An 18,776-nucleotide genomic window follows, 5' to 3' on the forward strand; every position below is an offset into this window, starting at 1 on the left:
ACAAATTGATGAAATTGAACAATTTCAATCAGGTAGATGAATTACACCACCCGAAGCTACATGGAGAATATATGGTTTTGCACTTAACGAAATGTATCCATCAGTTTACAGTTTACATCTGCACCTTGAAAATCAACATTTAGTAGCTTTTCGTGCACATGAAAATTTAAACAGTATTTTAAATTCAGATTTGTCAACAAAATTAATGTTAACTGAATTCTTTTTAACAAATCAAATTGATCAAAATGCACACAATTTATTGTATAAAGAATTTCCTGAAAAATTCGTTTGGAATCAACAATATAAAATTTGGACTCCAAGAAAGAAAGGAAATGTTATAGGGCGAATTGTTAGTGCAAATCCAATTGAAAGTGAAAGATATTACTTGCGAATATTACTGAACCACATTAGAGGGCCAAAATCATTTGAAGATTTAAAAACAATTAATGGTATTGTTGTGCCCACATTTCATGAAACAGCTAATTTACATGGTCTATTGAACAAAGATAGTAGTTTAGAAGAATGTTTAGAAGAAGCTTGTTTATACCGAATGCCAAATAGTTTAAGATGTCTTTTTGCAACAATTTTAGTATATTGTAATCCTATAAATCCGAAAGAACTTTGGGAACGATTTGAAAAAGAAATGTCTGAAGATTTTTATTCAACAAATACAACAGCAAAAAATATTAAAAAAATGGTACTACAAAACATCTCTTTTACGCTTGAATCAATGGGAAAGAATATAAATATGTATCATCTTGCTCCAATTGATATATTCTCTGACGATGAAGAATTTAGACATCAAGAAATTGATGATGAATTAACTGTTACAATTCCACAAGAAGATCTGCTTGCATCAAATCATTTAAATTCTGAACAAAAACACGCATATGAATTAATTCTCGAAACTTTACTTCTCAACAAATCTGCTGCATTTTTCATTGATGGTCCTGCTGGCACTGGAAATACATTTCTATACAAAACACTTCTTGCTGAAATTAGATCAAAACATATGATAGCACTTGCAACTGCATCATTTGGTGTTGCTGCATCAATTTTACCTGGAGGCCGAACAGTACATTCACGCTTTAAAATTCCATTAAATATAGAAAAAAATAGTACATGCAATGTTAGCAAACAAGGAAATCTTGCTAAATTATTGCGTCTTGCAAAATTAATTATATGGGACGAAGCACCTATGTGTGGAAAATATTCTATAGAGGCAGTGGATAAGATGTTACAAGATATAAATGATACAAACCTTCCTTTCGGTGGAAAAGTTATTGTTTTTGGCGGAGATTTTCGTCAAGTATTACCTGTAATTCAAAAAAGTACAAAAGAACAACAAATTGATACAAGCTTAGCCCGCTCTCATTTATGGTCTTCTTTAACCAAAATTAAATTAATAGAAAATATGAGATCTAGATTGGATCCTGATTTTTGTCGTTATTTAATTGAAGTTGGTAATGGTAATAAACCAATTACTGTTAAAGATATGATCAAAATTTCAACAGAAATGCTTATTCAATATAACAATGATGCTGACTCTTTAAATTGTTTATTAGAAGCTATTTTTGAAGACATATCAAATTATTCAAACAATTTAATTGAAATGACAAATCGAGCTATATTAACACCAAAAAATATCTCAGTTGATGAAATAAATGCTATAATCATTGAAAAATTTCCAGGTGATATGGTGCGATATTATATTTTCGATGAAACAATTGATACATCTGAACAAGGTGTAATCGAAGATTTTTTAAACACTTTAACACCAAGTGGATTGCCACCACATGAATTATTGCTTAAAAAGAATTGTCCCATCATGTTGTTTAGAAATATAAATCCTTCAGAAGGTTTATGCAATGGCACAAGATTGATTTGTTGTAATTTTAATCGTAATGTTATTGATGCAAAAATTTCAGTTGGTCATCATAAAGGGAAAAGAGTTTTTATACCCAGAATTCCATTCTTACCAGATATAAATGAAAATAATGGTTTTACATTTAAACGCACACAATTTTCCATCAAATTAAGTTTTGCAATGACAATAAATAAATCACAAGGACAAACATTAAATTCTATCGGAATATATTTACCTGAACCAATATTTTCTCATGGACAATTATATGTAGCATTATCAAGAGCCAAAATTGCCAATTCAGTAAAAATTCTTATAAGACCAACTACAATTGATAACTATGAAAAAAATTGTACAAAAAATATTGTGTATAAAGATTTTTTGAAAATAACAAACTCATTATAATGCTATATAAATAGTCATATTTAATATATTCTTTAGTCTGCTCAGTTAATGTTTTTCAAATATTGTTATCATTTATACATTCTATTGTTTTTTTTAATTATATTATACAATTTATAATATATATATAGTAATACTTCTCTATCTTCTAATTTGTAAAAACAGCAAATATGCGAACCGTTTATACATCAATCAAAGACATTATTTCAGTTACCAAAAACTGGAAAGTAAAAATGCTCGTTGCAGAAAAATCTCCAAAAAGGATTGCACGAAACTCAATAACAAAATATCAGAATCTCACATTGATAGATCCTCAGGTATGAATCATTTTGTATTTATTATATTTTATACATTTCAATCTATAAACATATTTTCTTATTGTATTTATTATATTGTATTTACTATTGATATATAAATATTTATTTCTTTAAATCCAATTGATTAATTCTTCAATTTTTTTTTATAGGAAAATCGTTTACAAGCAGTCATATTTGGTAAAGATATCAATCTGCGCGATGATACATTGCAGGTTTTTCAATCTTATTATATAGGCAATGCATATGTCAAAGCAATAGATCCAAGACACAAAATCGAATCGCATGAATATCAATGGATCATCAATTCGAGGACAATTATTGAAAATGTTGAAGATGACGAACCAGTGCTAAAGGCTCCAGAGTACAATATGATCCCTTTTAATGAGCTTGATGCTTATAAGGATACAGATTTTGAAATAGGTAATAACTATATAAATAATTATTAGATATATTTATATGCTTTTGTTTCATTATGAACTAACAAAAAATATTTTGGTGAAATAGAGATTCTAGTTATTGCAATCCAAATGATGCCACCCAGAGAAGTCAACACGGTTAATGGAAAGGCAACAGTTCAAGATATACAACTTATTGATGAGAGGTTTAAATACATCTCTAATTACATTTATAGCATTTTTTATTTAACGCATTATAATATTTTTATTATTACAAACTTAATTCTATTTCTAATTTGTATAACCTGAAGCCTTTAACTTTAACAATGTGGGCTCGATTTGTTCATGACGAATGTCAACAAATTTCAAACATCATTACAACAAAACCAATAATTATTGGAATGCGAATTAAAGTTGGTTCTTATGAAGGTACTTTTCGTTCAAAATAATACTTTTGTTAATTATTTATCATGTATTTATATATTTGCTAACACATATTTATAATACAGGTCTATCTTTATCATCACAAGTGACAAGCGTGTTTACCATCAATCCTCTTTTACCGGCTGCGGTTTCGTTACGTACATGGTAAATTGTCTTTTTTAAAAAATTATTTCAATAATTAATTTTATAAAATCTAAATTATTTATTGTTTCATTCATTATAAAATAATATCGTATAATTTTAATAAATATTATTGTTTTTTTATTACAACCATCGTTTTAATTATTAATGTAACTTTTTTTTACTACATACATTACTTTAATTATTAATATAATTTTTTAGGGCAACCCAAAATGATGCATTACTAGAAGAAATCATTGCCAAGGGTTTCAATACATCAAAAAGATCGAGTTCAAGCAATGCCATGCAGACAATAACAAAAATTTCTGAAATTGCTGAAATTTTAGATTCTACACAGGCAATGACGGTATAACTTTTTTTTTTTAAACTAAATTATTTCTTTCTATTTAAATTCACTTTATTGCTACATTCATATTAGAAATTTATTTTTTCATTTTTAATGCAGAAATCAACATTCACAGTTAAAGCAAAATTTTTATTACTCGATTTGCATCAGCCGTTCTACTATATGTCCTATGTCAACTGCAATAAAGTGACTGGATATGATTATAATGAAAAGTTCTCGTGTTACAATTGCAAAAATATGAGCATCGGACAGCCATGGTAAAAAATTTATTTCAATACTTTAAATTATCATTTTTTACATAATAAATATAAAATAATAATTATAAAAATTATGCAATAATGATATTCTCATTAATTATAGTTCTCGAGTATATTTGGAAATAGAAGATGACACAGGATGCATAGCAGTTGTTGCCTTTGGATTGGTGGCAGAAGAAATTCTGAATTTTACAGCAGTTCATCTATTAGAGCACACAGGCAAGGTAATAAATCTCTTTATAAATTTATTCAAAAAAATATATTACATTATGTTCTATATTTTTTCATTATTACAGGAACACCTACCATATTTAACAAACATTGAAAGTGCAATTTTAGAAAAAGAATGGATTATACACTTGCGCACAGAGATGAATCAATATGGACAATTACGACAGAACAAGCTCAATGTTCTTTTTGTCAAATCTATAAATTAAGCTACGCTATAGATACTCTAAATATCTTTTTGTTAAACTTATCACTTTTATTATTATACCTTTAAATAGAACAGTGACATGTATGTATAGTTCATATATGTATAATTATATACTTAAATGGGACACTATCTTGTATATAAACTTTAAGTTTGCTTCTTTACTTTTAAACTCTGTTATAATTATATACATAAATAGGATACTAACTTATATGTAAAGGAATTTGTGGAATTGGACGTGTAATGACCCATGAATTTGTTGGATTTTATTGTTGGGTTATTAATTTCAATATGGTAGTTACGTTTGGTTTTGGTATTATATTGTTCTGGATATTTAGAAGTTTAGAATTGTTTACTCACAATGTGCTTTGTGTGGTTATTTTCTAACCTATATTTAACTTTTCTAATGGTCTAACTGAGAGTTTGGATATGCATAATTAAATGCATATTTATATGAGTCATTGGATCATGTCATATATATGAAAATCCCTGAATGAAAAAAAATGGAGCACATAAAACATCTACCAGAAGATAAAAACACAAATATGAATATTTGTTAAATATTATTTTTTTATCTCGAAACAAAATTACAGAAATTTGAGGCTTTTTGCCTCAATCTTTAAACGCTCTTGCTCTTCAAAAATCTGCATGTCTTTCCTATCTAAAGGAGTAGCCACTCGAAAAGAAGATTTAAGCAAAGATTTTAAATCTCTATTATCTCGCTTTAGTGCTTCTATCTTCATGTTGGACTCCAGAAGAAGCCGCTGAAGGATAGAAATATTCTCGTGGAGTTTGTCAACCCCACCAGTCCTGGATTGTAGTCGCTCAAAATATGCGACAGATCATTATTGGATTGCATTATAGCACCTATGGAAGAAGCAGAAACAACTGGTGAACGAGGTGCAGAATACCTCATATATTGGTAATGAGAAGATTGCTGAGCCATTGCAAAATGAGAAAGCAGAAAGAGATTGCAGAATAAGAATGCATACTGATTTTAGAAAAGTGGAGAAGATGAGATGTAAAAGAAGATGAACTGAATAATTCTTTTATAGAGAAAATTATGACGAATCATCTCTCGTGAAGTATTTCTCTACAAGAGACAAGAGCGATGTAGTATCATAGCTGCGGCGCCTGACAGCTACAGAAGAACAATGTAGTATCATAGCTATGTCGCCTGACACCTACAGAAGAGCAATGTAGTGTCATAGCTATGCGGTGCCTGGCAGCTACAGAAGACCTGTAAAAATCCTACGAATCAAAGTTGTTTGGTCTAAAACAGAGGGCCACCGCTTTTGTTAAAGAGAGAGAGAGAGAGAGAGAGAGAGAGAGAGAGAGAGAGGTTAACGACTTAATTTTGATGAATTCTCTACTAACTATGGTATTACAATAACACTTAAAGAATACTGCCTATGTTTTTCTAAGAAAGAGTTTTGGAAGTTTATTTACTTGAAATTTAGGTTTGAAGAGTATGTCGATACAACTTGGCCAACCTTGTGGAAAGAAGTATAATATAATTGTTGGTTAAAATAAGAGAGTTAAAAAAATGACATAATCTCAAAGGTAGATATATACGGAATAGACAACAGGTTGGTAAGCAACACCTATTCCTTAATTTGTTATTTCTTACTTACTTCGATTTCGAGGACGAAATCTTTTTTTTAGGAGGGGAGATTGTAACAGCCCGCTAGAAATTCAATTGTAAAATTTCTATTACCTTTAGGAATCTCGTGAATACTCCATAAGTTTTCACGAATCCATTAATCATATAGGTTTTAGTCTAACCACATAGTTAGTGTTATTATTTACTATTGTATCAGAAGTGTATTTTTGATTATTGGAGATAGTTAGAAGTGTCAAAATGTATTATGGTTTGTGCCATTATATATATTTCCAGTGTTGAGTTTTTTAAAAAATTTTTTACGTGTTTAAAAAAAAAACTCAAATGGATATCTATAAAAATTTATATACCAATATTGTAGTAGTACTTGTCATACTCTACAAAACGATATAACAGGTTGTCTAACCAGAATACTTTAAATTTCTATTGCATATCTCCACATCATTTAACACTTATGATTTTTTGGTCCAACAAAATTTCTTAGATTTCTTTTTATTAATATTTATTTTATTAACATAATGTCAAAGGTTATATAATTTTTTATTTTCATCATTTTCTTTAATTAACACCCAAATTTATAATCCCCACTAGCCAAACGTCCAAAGGACGTTGTGTTTCCTAGTATATTTATATATATATATATATATATATATTGATTTGTAAGTAAACGGATTGGACTGATAAGAGATTGGGAAATCCAGTACTTAATTATTTACTTGAGTTTGGGCTTGGGGTGGTCTGAGCTTGGGCCGGATGAGATGCACATGACCAAGAATGCGGGAGATAACGCTCAGGAAAGATGTCCCATTGAAGGCCATACGAATACCTTTCCAATGGGTAGCGTTAAACGGGGGGGCGGAGTTTTAAAGTGAAAAGTTTGGAATTCATGCATAGAGTTGGCATGCTCAATTAATCTTTGGAGCATTCAAGTTCTTTTTACGTATACATTTTCATCTTAGCGTACATGGAAGTTGTAAACATGACCTATAATCCAGACAGTTCGAGAGCTAAAAACGAAGTCTTAAACGTTTGGAAATATTCTTGTTCGTATGTAGAATTTAATAAAGCTAAAACATCAAATTGAACTCTGTGATAAGAAGGAATGTCAAGTATCCACGTTGGGCTCCATAGCATAAACATCATGCATGACGTGTAGATTTAGAGTTATCATCATCCATGAGCTTTTTACCTTATTTAAATTTAATTATATTTTCACTCATTGCATTGCATTGCATTGCATTGCATGCATGGGTAGTAAAATTCAATCACCTAAATATTTGTTCATGATACTCTTACCATCGAAACATGTGATATCCAATGAAAAGATATTGCGTGCAAGAACTTACCTGACACACGCAACTCTATAACATAAAAAATAATTAATGTGACATCAACTTAAATTTTTTTATATTCCCACGCATTTCATGAGGTCTTTTTTTTTTTTTTAACCATTTGTTTTGTAGGAACAAGAGATTCCACATTCACACAAATCAGCATTTTGTTAATAAAAAAGTACCTCGTATTATAAGACGATAATCAGTAACTATTTAAAAGGTCGTATGCAATAAGACAGAACAATGATGAGTTTCATAATTGTGGGGCACCTGTAATGATCAGTCATATGAAGGTTGGAGCCTTTGCCTTATTGTCGTTATTATATAAACTAAAAATCATTACGACAGACTATTGAAAACAACGTTAATCCTTCATGTACCATGCATGCAATGGATTAATTAATCTCGATCTAACTCCAGATATGTTTGGCATTTCTCATGGTTTCGTCGATACCATCATGATCAGCATCATATTGGAAGGCTGCCTAACCGCTAGAATCCAAATGCCCAGAACTAGAAACTGGTGCATGGTAGCTAGAAACGATCCTTAAAGTTGCAAGGGTTGGCTTGATCTAGTCATGCCCTGCCACCACCCACAAATACCATTTAATTTCTTCACGGCCCACATGCTTTAGTACTGAATGCCATGCTTTTTCAGAAGAATGTGCCAATGCAATGCACATATAAGATGATCCTCTGTACGCATAATATTCCTATATATATATATCATTATAATTAATATTTTTCCTTCCTTCTTTCTGAGCAAAACAAATCAAAATAATTGGAGCTTAAATTATGACAATAAAAAGTGAGAAATTAGGCACGAATCATACCATATATATATAGTGCGTGGGCCAGCTTACACGTGGTCATGATATAGACTAATATGTGGATTTTAGTAATGATAAAACTGCAGCTAAAAATGAGCTCAAGCATGCATGCATGAAAGCATCTAACCTTTTGTTTGTTTAAATGTTAGTATCTATCTTGCCGAGGAAAAAAGAAAAAGAAAGCATCTAACCTACCCGATACTTCGAAGCTGAAAAAATATATACATACGCACGTGCATATTAGCTAGTTTGATCAGATTTCAGGCTGATTTGACCTAATAAACAATATATACTTCCTGCGCGCCACCCTTCTTTCAAGGTTTATATATGCAATGAATCCCCAATTGATCTGTGTCTAATATATGTCGATTGATTCATTTGCATCCCTCAAGTTTATAGGACTAGATCGATCATGATCAAGAAGTATATAATATAATATATATATACATATATATATGAATTGGGAATACGATGTTTTGCAATGCATTAATGCTAATATATATATATATATATATATATCACTTACGTAACTGCCTGATCAACAATATATAGAAAGTCAAACAAATGAATTTAATTATCTAATTAATATGTATGGTGAAGAGTAATTTCAGTGGGTGGGTTACGTTGCCTCGTGATCATCGAAAAATTAAATTATTATCATTAAGTATTGACGTTTTACCTAACTAGACAGTGGCCAATTCGGGACAACGCTCAATTATATCACGTACTTCAATCAACTTTGAGAAATTCAAATGGGGGACAGCCATAAATAACAAGATGTCTTTCATTAAGCGGATCGAATAGAATCATCTTGGATACAAAACTCAAAACTCAAAAGTTAAAACTCATAAATATAATTTTTTTTCCTGACCGTCCGCTGACGACGTCCGACGAAATAGAGACGAGAAAGGCGCTGGCAGAGTATATAAATGAGTAGCAAATGTAAGCAAATTAGGAAAGGATTAACAGGGGGAGAGGGCCGGGGAGCAAGACCTTTATTGTTCTGATCAAGTCATGGAATGGCCTTTAAACTTTGTTGTTTGCCTTTTTATTATCTTGTTGTCACCAGCTCTACTCCTCCTGCTCCACCGTAGAAAATCTAGCCGCAAGCGGCTTCCTCCTGGGCCACCGGGATGGCCAATATTCGGCAACATGTTCGATCTTGGAGCAATGCCACACCGCACCCTCGCGGGTCTAAGACCCAAGTATGGAGACGTTATCTGGCTAAGAATGGGTGCCACAAAAACCATGGCAATCCTCTCTGCCAAAGCGGCCACTGAGTTCTTCAAGCACCACGACCTCTCTTTCGCCGAGCGAACCGTGACCGAGACCATGCGGGCTCACGATTACAACCATGGATCCTTAGCGCTGGCTCCTTATGGTCCCTATTGGCGGGTGCTCAGGCGCCTCGTCACGGTGGACATGGTAGTCAACAAGCGCATCAACGAAACGGCGCCCATACGGAGAAAATGCGTGGACGACTTGTTGCTGTGGATCGAGGAAGAGGCACGTAAACTTGAAGCTCCGCGTGGGCTTCATGTGGCAAGGTTTGTGTTTCTCATGACGTTCAACTTGCTTGGAAACCTCATGCTTTCACGCGACTTGTGGGACCCCCAGTCAAAGGAGGGGTCAGAGTTTTTCGCGGCGGTGATGAAACTGATGGAGTGGTCAGGGCACGCAAACATGGCGGACTATTTTCCATGGCTGCGGCGGCTGGACCCGCAGGGGTTGAGGAGGAACATGGAGAGAGATCTTGGGAAAGCTATGGAGATTGCATCCAGATTTGTGAAGGAACGGGTGAAGGATAGGCAGGTTGGGGGCGGAGAGAAGATCAGGAAGGACTTCTTGGATGTGTTGCTTGAGTTTGAAGGCAACGGAAAAGATGAGCCTGCGAAAATTTCTGACCGGGACCTAAATATCTTCATCTTGGTAAGCGACAATATTAATATTAAACGCCCTACGCCCTCTAATTCGACCATCGTTAATTTGCAGGAAACAGTACTAACTATTGTTGTTCGCTAAATAACGATAAATCTGCAGGAAATATTTTTGGCTGGTTCAGAAACAACAAGCAGCACTATTGAATGGGCACTCTCTGAGCTCCTATGCAACCCCGAGTCGATGATAAAGGTCAAAGCTGAGCTCGCACGTGTAGTCGGACCAAACCGAGATGTTGAAGACAGTGACATTGACAGTCTCTCTTACTTACAGGCTATAGTTAAGGAAACACTACGATTGCATCCTCCAATTCCATTCCTGGTTCCACGAAGGGCAATGCAAGACACGAATTTTATGGGGTTTCACATTCCCAATAACACCAAAGTTCTTGTGAATGCCTGGGCAATTGGAAGAGACCCAGATGCGTGGGATGATCCTTCGTCTTTCAAGCCCGAGAGGTTTTTGGGCGCAGACTGTGATTACAAGGGGCAACATTATGAGCTAATCCCATTTGGAGCTGGAAGGAGAATGTGTGCTGGCGTCCCTTTGGCTCATAGAGTGCTTAATCTCGTTTTGGGCTCATTGCTTCACAAATTCGATTGGGAATTTGATGGCAATGTGACTCGAGAGACAATGGACACCAGGGACAAGCTGGGCATTGTCGTGCGGAAGTATGAATCATTAATGGTAGTCCCTAAAAAATGTGTCGCCTAGGCTCGGAAGATCACTGATAGCCATGTTCTTGAGAACTCAACTTCTTGAAACAAGTTGTATGTATAGTCATTTGATGGAAGTTTAGGAATATGTAAATTTCATCATTTAATTTATATTTTAACACTCTCCTTACATATGGATTAAACTTTCTAAATAAGTAGACCTTGTTGAGTATTGCTCTTTGAGTCCCACATTGGTAGTGAGTGAGGAAGAGGCAAGACTCATGAGTTATAAATAAGAGGCTTTAGCCTCTTAGTTTAAGTGCACCAGTCAATTAATGCTTAGTTAGTAACTTTTGATTCTAGTTAAATTCCTCTATTGTCTATTTTTATAAAATAGGAAGAGGTGTGAGTTAAAGTTTTTCTAGTGGAGAAAGCTTTGTGGGTGTGTTTGGGGTGAGGAGAGAAATTATGTGATTGTAATAATTTTTCACATAGTATATTTTCTTCTCTGAGTCTGGTGGTTTTTCTCCTGTTTAGGAGTTTCCACGTAAAATCTTGTATTGTTATTATTTCTCTATTTTTCTTGTTATGCCTGCAAAAGGTAGATCCTAGGGGAGGTGAATTTGGAAGGTTCAAATTCTCAACAATTGGTATCAGAACCACTAGGTTCTTTTTGTGGGGTGGAGTTTTGGTGTGGATATGTACAGTCTAAGGAGGTTCTGTCTAGGAGATTGAAAATTTTAAGTGTGTCCATTGTGACCCTCTAATCTTTCCTGGGAACTGACTTAGTGAGGTACTATTCATTTCTACGGTAAATTCATCAAAGTAATGTTAGAAAGTATGGCTTCAAATCCTATCAGATTTGAGGTGGAGAAATTGGTTTACACAAGACGTTGAAGGGCAGATCAACCCCTGAAGTCGACAGTGATACTAGTGATTGGTGAAACGGCTAGTACAAGGAGCAGGTTCGGCAAGTGGCTCCAAGTCAGTAAATGGAGATACTGGTATTGATGCTAATGTTGTGTTTCTCTCCATAGAAAAAGAGACATGTATATCCTCATGGCATGTCGCTAACTCCCAAAGTTGCCATGATAGAGGATGTGTTAATATTAGCAGATCCACAAGTTTGCACACAGGCATTGGTTTGGCATTGATGCAGAGTGTGTGGTGGAAATTCATGTCGATGGCTGATGAACTTCCAAGAAAGCCAAACGTGGAAGTTATACAATAATTTTCAGCAATGTTGTTTTCGACATGGGCCGAAGTGAAATGATTGGAATTGATTTATACTGAGTGGGTATGCTTTTATGGTGAACCATGATAGCGGAAGTTATGAAGATTTTCATTGAGGTGGAGCTTGGCTGTGGGACCAGTCAAAGTCACAAGGTGGAGATTGTTGAGTATTGCTCTTTGAGTCCCACATTGGTAGTGAGTGAGGAAGAGGCTAGATTCATGAGTTATAAATAAGAGGTTTAGCCTCTTAGTTTAAGTATACCAATCAAATGTTTAGTTAGTAACTTTTGACTCTAGTTAAATTCGTTTGTTGTCCATTTTTATAAAATAGGAAGAGGTGTAAGTTAAAGTTTTTCTAGTAGAGAAGGCTTTGTGGGTGTGTTTGGGGTGAGGAGAGAAATTATGTGATTGTAATAATTTTTATATAGTGTATTTTCTTCTCTGGATCTAGTGGTTTTTTTCCTGTTTAGGAATTTCATAGTAAAATTTTGTATTGTTATTATTTCTCTATTTTTCTTGTTATGCCTGCAAAGGATAAATTCTAAGAAGGTGAATTTGAAAGGTCCAAATTTCCAACAGACCTCACGTACACATGAGATATTTAATTAAATGGTGGTGAAGAATAGAGTTTGGATTTGAGTTGATGATATATAAGAGGTAGATTTAAGTTAATCTATATTCTAACATTCATAACTTCAAGTATAGCCTGTGTCGCCCCTCGTTTAAATCTAATCAGTTATTCATGGCGCGTTTGTGTCGTGTTCTCTACATCTCATGTATTGATAACAAAAACCAAGTGGAATCTCACCAGTTTCCCACTCCTTTTGGTTTTCTTCGCAACAAAGAACTTTCAGTTACCGTCTTTTCCTCAATCTTCTCAGCAAACATAAATATGAAATTAACAAGAGGTCAACTCTGATCAGATCTAAAACACAGAAACTGAGTGATCTCCAAGTCAGGCAGCTCCTGAAGGCAGGAAATTAAGATAATGAAGAAGACAGATCGAGCTGACAATATAAACATCTCTGGCATATATGGTTCTTTGGAGTTTGAACTGATAAAAAACAATGGCGTTGATCTTAGAATCAACACAAAAGATCCATGCAGAACTGAACCTCATTCCAGAGTAGGTGAGAAATGCTACGGAAGAGCTTAATGAAATTGTTAAACCAAACGGTAGTTATAGACACAGTGACATACATGATGAGCTGCCATATTAGTAGGTTGTGGTGAAAATTGTTGGTTTTTTCCAATCCTTTTTCTATTTTTGATTCGTAAGACACAAGTCCAACACATCTTTGACCCCACCGCCTCCCCCTCCATCAGTTACTGTAGGAGGAAAAAAACCATTTGGCAAAGAATCCACACAGTTGCATCCTGCTCTTCCATTAATGCTGCTTCCACAGAATTCATCACATGACTCCGACTTCACTGGGAATGCAATACCCAGAAACACCCTAATTCATGTAGACATCACCGTTTGGAAGGGTCAGGATCAGACCTGGGAAATTTAAGGCCGCACTTTGAGTTGATCTTTGGCTTCAAAAGCTGAAGTTGTGTCCACAAACAGCATGTCATGCAATGAAAGCTGCGCAGCCACATCAAAAATTAAAGTGAAGCAAGGTAACAAACTAAATGATGTACGGTAAAAAGAGAGGGCGGTGATGTGAGACCACGAAAAGAAATAAGCACAACGGTACTTTTGAGTAGCCATGCAGTAGAAAGCTCTCCTACTATTCAAAATTAAAGTGTAGATCAAAGACATTCAAAATTTTACAAGTTATATATCCGTCGCAAAAAGTTAAATATCCGTCGCAACGTTGCTGAGTAGCTACATCAAAATTAAAGTGTAGAGAGGTAACACTCAATTTGCAAAGGAAGTGAGGAAAAGAGAGAGGATTGTGATGGATACCAGGCGGGGAAATAAATTAAACAGTACTTTTGAGTTACCATGCGGTAGAAAGCTCTCCTACCATTCAACAGATATTACGTAGACATTCCAAGCATTAAAAGAGTGATTTACTATGGCATTCCATGAGACCACGGTGGGCGTCTTGTTACAATACAAACTACACTTTACATCGAAGTGAAATTCATCCACCATATCAATAAGTAAATGAATCTCTAGAGCCCTATAGAACAACTCAATTAGCTGAGCTGCCAGCTCCAACAAACAGAAAACAAAAAAATTAAAATGGAAGCTGAGAAGGAGACCTCAACATGGAAGGAATGCCCTATCTTTTTATGAAAAAATAAAGAGTAATCTCCTGAAAGTCTTGTCTATTACCCCATTCCATATGAACGGGACATGTCTCTAGATTGATCATGTACATTTTATGACACCTAAAAGAAATCTCTGTAGTTATTAAACATTGTAAGCAATGTCATCCCTTATGAACGTATAATCATAACAAGGTCTCCTGATAGCAGGCTCCTGCACATGTTTCCTCTGATGTTCGATGCCAATCCTACATATATAGTTCAGACCTACAAGAAGCTCGGTAATTGCAGCTTCAGTTTTCGCTTGATTTGCAAAGTGAAGTGTTTGGACAAGTAGCACGTTTGTTTTAGAAAAGTCATAATGCTTCTCAAAATTCCGCTCAGAATGCCACCTTGTCATGTTATGAGCAAGTGGAACCAGCCAATCAAATATATGCCCATGGGCGAGACTCCACTCTGCTGCTAGGGCAGCATTGTGCTCAGATGAAGTCATGGTTTTGACATACGATTTTAGCCTAGCCCTCAGAGCACTTCTTATGGTTGAGGGTAACCTGTTGTACAGGTCATCTCTTGTGTCAAGGTCCATTAAGTGAGGTGCCGAAGCTAGTCTCTCAATCAATATAATCACATTGGCATAATGAAGAGCTAAAGCGGCACCGCCAAGACTAGATGGAGGTGCAGTCCATGACCTACACTTAGAGTTGAAGAAGGACAATTTAGAATAGACCCTGTTGCTGCAAGAAAAAGATTTCATGTTGGTTTTACTGTCTTCGTCAATATTTTTCATACGAACACTACTCAACCTCATAGAACCACCACCAGTTGGCTTGCAGCTCAGTACAACAGGAGATTCACTTCCACCAGGCATGCACCCTTTGAAAGGTCCGGCATGAGCAAACCAATTGCTTTCCAAATTCGGGTGGTTTCCATGTATTGTTGATGGCCAATGATGATCCTGTCGCTGCTTTTCCTTTCTACTGCTCTTGTCAGCATTTCCTGGCTTTGAAATTGACCTTTCAATACAACCTGAATAGAACCCACCAAGATTATTCTCGGATGGATAAATGGAAGAGTACATAATAGCAGAGAAGGAATGGCTACGAGGAAAACACTCAATATTCATAAGCTGAGAATCGACATTTGCCTCTACAGAAGGCACTTGAAATGTTCCAAGTACATGTTTTATCCTCTCTAGTATCGTAAAAAGTGAACGCATCAGAAGCCGGACAATGTAATCATAAGTTCTATTCCATGGAGACATCCCTCTCAGATTTCTCACTTCGTGACGCTGACGGATTACCTTCTGCTGAAAATCAAGCACCTTTGCCCGATTTAACTCAGCATTCTGCATTCTCCTAAGAGTTTGTTCGAGCTCCACCAGTACTTCCAGTTCTTGTGACAATTGTGTCATAGAGGCAATGAATCTCTCCATCTTCTTCACTTTTCTCTCCATTTTCTTCCATTTGTATTCCCAACCAACCCATTGAAATCCATTCTGAATAGGGTCATTAACAAATTGCTCAAAACGGTGATAAATGGGATCTCTGCACCTCTTCCCAAACCTGGCCACAGACCTTGCCACGAATACGAAATTCTCAACTATCTCATTCAAGGCAAGTTCCATCAAGTAATCATCATCATCAGAAACGAGTTTCTTAAGCCCAATTGAGTTCGCAACCTCTTCCCTCAACCTATGAAGCTCCTTATCCCCCAAACTTTGCCACAAATTAACCACCTTTAGCATCAAGCTAGCAACTTCAAACGCTAAAATTTCGATCACCCCTTTGTCATTGTCAGATCCACCCTTCCTTGAAATCCACCTCAAACTACCAAACCACGATTCAGTCACACTCTCACCCCCCATTACAACGCAAGCAGTGCGAACCTAACCTATCAAAAAATCCAAAAGGAAGCCTCGATTCCTGTATCAAAATCAAACGCATAAAAAAATTTAGAAGGTCAAAATCTCACCAAAGATGCAAATTACAGCTTGGTCTAAGCACTAACTAGTTAACAAGCGCTTTCATGCTGTAAAGTAAGGCAATAGTATTGAGACTAAAATGAGCACCAAAAGAACCTAGATGCTAAACTTAAACCGTCGTTTGGTTCCCGAGAAAGCAGAGGAAAGAAAAAAGAAGTACATCGGCTAACTCAAACCAAGCTAAACCCTTGAGTTAAGCTCACTTGAGTGGAGAATTTAGTATCTCAGGTCCCACACATTTCAAATGCCAAAACCTCATCTATTTTCTTTCCTTCTACCTGCAATTTCTCTGAGAGCAAATGAATCACGACCCCAAATCTCAGTCAAGTTCTCCCATTTTCAAATCCCATAAAGAATTACAAAATACCGGTGAAATCAAAGATATTAATTATAACAGTGAGTGATACGGAGAGTAACTTACAGTTGATATCAAAGAACGCGGAGGCATCTACCAACAACAATCAGAAGCAACATTGAGGTAAAGAATAAGAAGAGGAAGAGGAGGACTAGGAGGGTAGGGGCAAGCGGGTGCACAGATTAGTAACGTACGCACGTAACCGGTGAGAAGTTGAGTCGAGTTGAAACGGACGAAGACGATTTGGGCCAGAACTCGGAAGGGCCAATGAAGTGACAAGACGGAGAGCGTGGAAATATGGTCAAACCGAGGTAAAAGGAATCGGATAATGTTGGGTTTATGCTTTTGAAAATTTCAGTGATTATAACGGCTTGTGAGTTGCGTGGACGTCCTAAACTTTTTCTAATAAAAATTAAAATTTTCATTGTACTTCTGAGTTGGAAGCTATGGATTAGTAGCATCTTATTCCATCCTAAAACTAAAAATTCTGCCCAATACCTCCCAAATACGTAATTATAACTATTATTTAAAAAAAAATTTATTTATTATCTTAATTTTCATCATCTTATAATGTGAAATTAGAAAATATGTTTATAAATAATATTAGAAATTATCTTTATTCTTTTCTAATAAGCAGAGTTCAAAATAAAGATATTAAGCAAGATTTAACAAGAATATATTCACGTACATGAACCAAACAGATTCAAAACTAATCAACAGATTAGACCTAACAGCAGTATCAGGTTATATATAAATTCAGTCTAACAAAATATTCAACCTAACAGATAAATTCAGATTATTTACAGATTGTAACAGAACAAGATTAACAAGAAACTAAACCGTAGCAAGATCAATAATCAAAGGAATAACAGAAATGACAGAAATAAACAAGAAATAAGCAAGAAAAGAACAACACAACCGATTTACGTGGTTCGACTCTAATGGTCTACGTCCACGGCAGGAATGGCCTCATATCTTTATTGATAATCAGTGTCCTTCACAGATAAGCCTCAGAAACACTCAAAGATTTACAAATCTCTCATCTCACTGTAAGAATCGCACAGATTTCCTTCACAACAGTGAAACCCTAGTTTCTCCTCACTGCTCTCTCTCTCGAAGACTCTCTCTCTTAATCGGCTGAAACATACAAAATGAAGATTAGGTCTGCAGAAAGACCCATAGCGATACATATATATGGTGACACAGATGGCTCCACGTGTACAGATCCTGTGGCTGAAGTTTAACTTCTCTTGATGCTGCTTACGAGTCACGTGCTGAACACGTGATCACCAACTCAAGCTTTTAAACTTCATTAATCCAAAATCTTCTACTTATTTATTTCGTTCAATGTCACAAAGAGAAAAGAGGTCAGATCACATATAACAATAACAAATAAATTAATTGCCATAACACTACAAATAAATATAATAAATAATATCCAATCATCTAATACTACATTATAAAATGATAAAAATATGATAAATAGCATTATTCTTATTTAAACCGAATGATATTCTTCTGGTGAATTGGTGAACAGGGTTTGAAAGATTTTCCTTTCCGCTTCTTAATTTTTATATCATTTTAATTTCATGCATGCTTGTTTGTATGTTTGTTTGAGAATTAATACCAAGCATTGGGAGTGTCAGAGAGTTTGGACCTTTGGAAGGGCTAAAAGGCATTTAAGGAGGATGGGTTTGCTGAAAGAAGTTGTCTTATTCTCTTTAATTTTTAACTGTATCCATTTAATTTTGTTTTTATTGTTGTTTGTTTGTTTGGTAGAAGAGAGCTGTGGTCCAGCATTGGGAGCTTCGTGCATTGGGCCAATGGAAAGGCAAATGGCCAACTATACGAAAGTGGATATGGGTATTTGGCATGCAAAAATTATCCTCAGCTCAACTAGCTAGTTAGTAGTCTCTGGTTGGATGATTTGTTCATATCATAGTATGTATGATGAGTAGATTGTACGCCTGAGGCTGTGAATTCCAAGTTCAGTTAGAAAATGAAAGTTG

General features: G+C 35.1%; 2 protein-coding genes across 3 annotated transcripts; one reads left to right on the top strand and one right to left on the bottom strand.

Moving 5' to 3' along the window:
• Positions 1–9,143: 9,143 nt before the first annotated feature.
• LOC122275107 (cytochrome P450 76A2-like) lies at positions 9,144–11,181 on the top strand. The gene is made up of 2 exons (XM_043084060.1): positions 9,144–10,313; positions 10,425–11,181. Exons 1-2 carry the CDS (start codon positions 9,399–9,401, stop codon positions 11,034–11,036), a joined length of 1,527 nt encoding a protein of 508 aa, XP_042939994.1. The 5' UTR covers positions 9,144–9,398; the 3' UTR covers positions 11,037–11,181.
• Positions 11,182–14,213: 3,032 nt separating this feature from the next.
• Positions 14,214–17,110, bottom strand: LOC122277176 (protein PSK SIMULATOR 1-like). 2 transcript variants are annotated; one of them, XM_043087072.1, is made up of 2 exons: positions 16,834–17,110; positions 14,214–16,353 (listed from the first exon to the last, which is right to left on the bottom strand). In XM_043087072.1, exon 2 carries the CDS (start codon positions 16,293–16,295, stop codon positions 14,577–14,579), a length of 1,719 nt encoding a protein of 572 aa, XP_042943006.1. In that variant the 5' UTR covers positions 16,296–16,353; positions 16,834–17,110; the 3' UTR covers positions 14,214–14,576. The 2 variants fall into 2 exon arrangements, with proteins under 2 accessions (XP_042943006.1, XP_042943007.1); XM_043087073.1 differs by lacking the exon at positions 16,834–17,110 and adding an exon at positions 16,573–16,804.
• Positions 17,111–18,776: the final 1,666 nt, after the last annotated feature.

Source organism: Carya illinoinensis, chromosome 9, assembly GCF_018687715.1.
Source record: "Carya illinoinensis cultivar Pawnee chromosome 9, C.illinoinensisPawnee_v1, whole genome shotgun sequence".
Taxonomy (NCBI): Eukaryota; Viridiplantae; Streptophyta; class Magnoliopsida; order Fagales; family Juglandaceae; genus Carya; species Carya illinoinensis.

Excerpts from the sequence above, each read along its gene's own strand:
- LOC122275107 (XM_043084060.1), top strand. The coding sequence starts at position 9,399 with ATGGAATGGCCTTTAAACTTTGTTGTTTGCCTTTTTATTATCTTGTTG. Across the intron at positions 10,314-10,424 it reads ACCTAAATATCTTCATCTTG|GAAATATTTTTGGCTGGTTC; the intron begins GTAAGCGACAAT and ends ATAAATCTGCAG.
- LOC122277176 (XM_043087072.1), bottom strand. The coding sequence starts at position 16,295 with ATGGGGGGTGAGAGTGTGACTGAATCGTGGTTTGGTAGTTTGAGGTGG.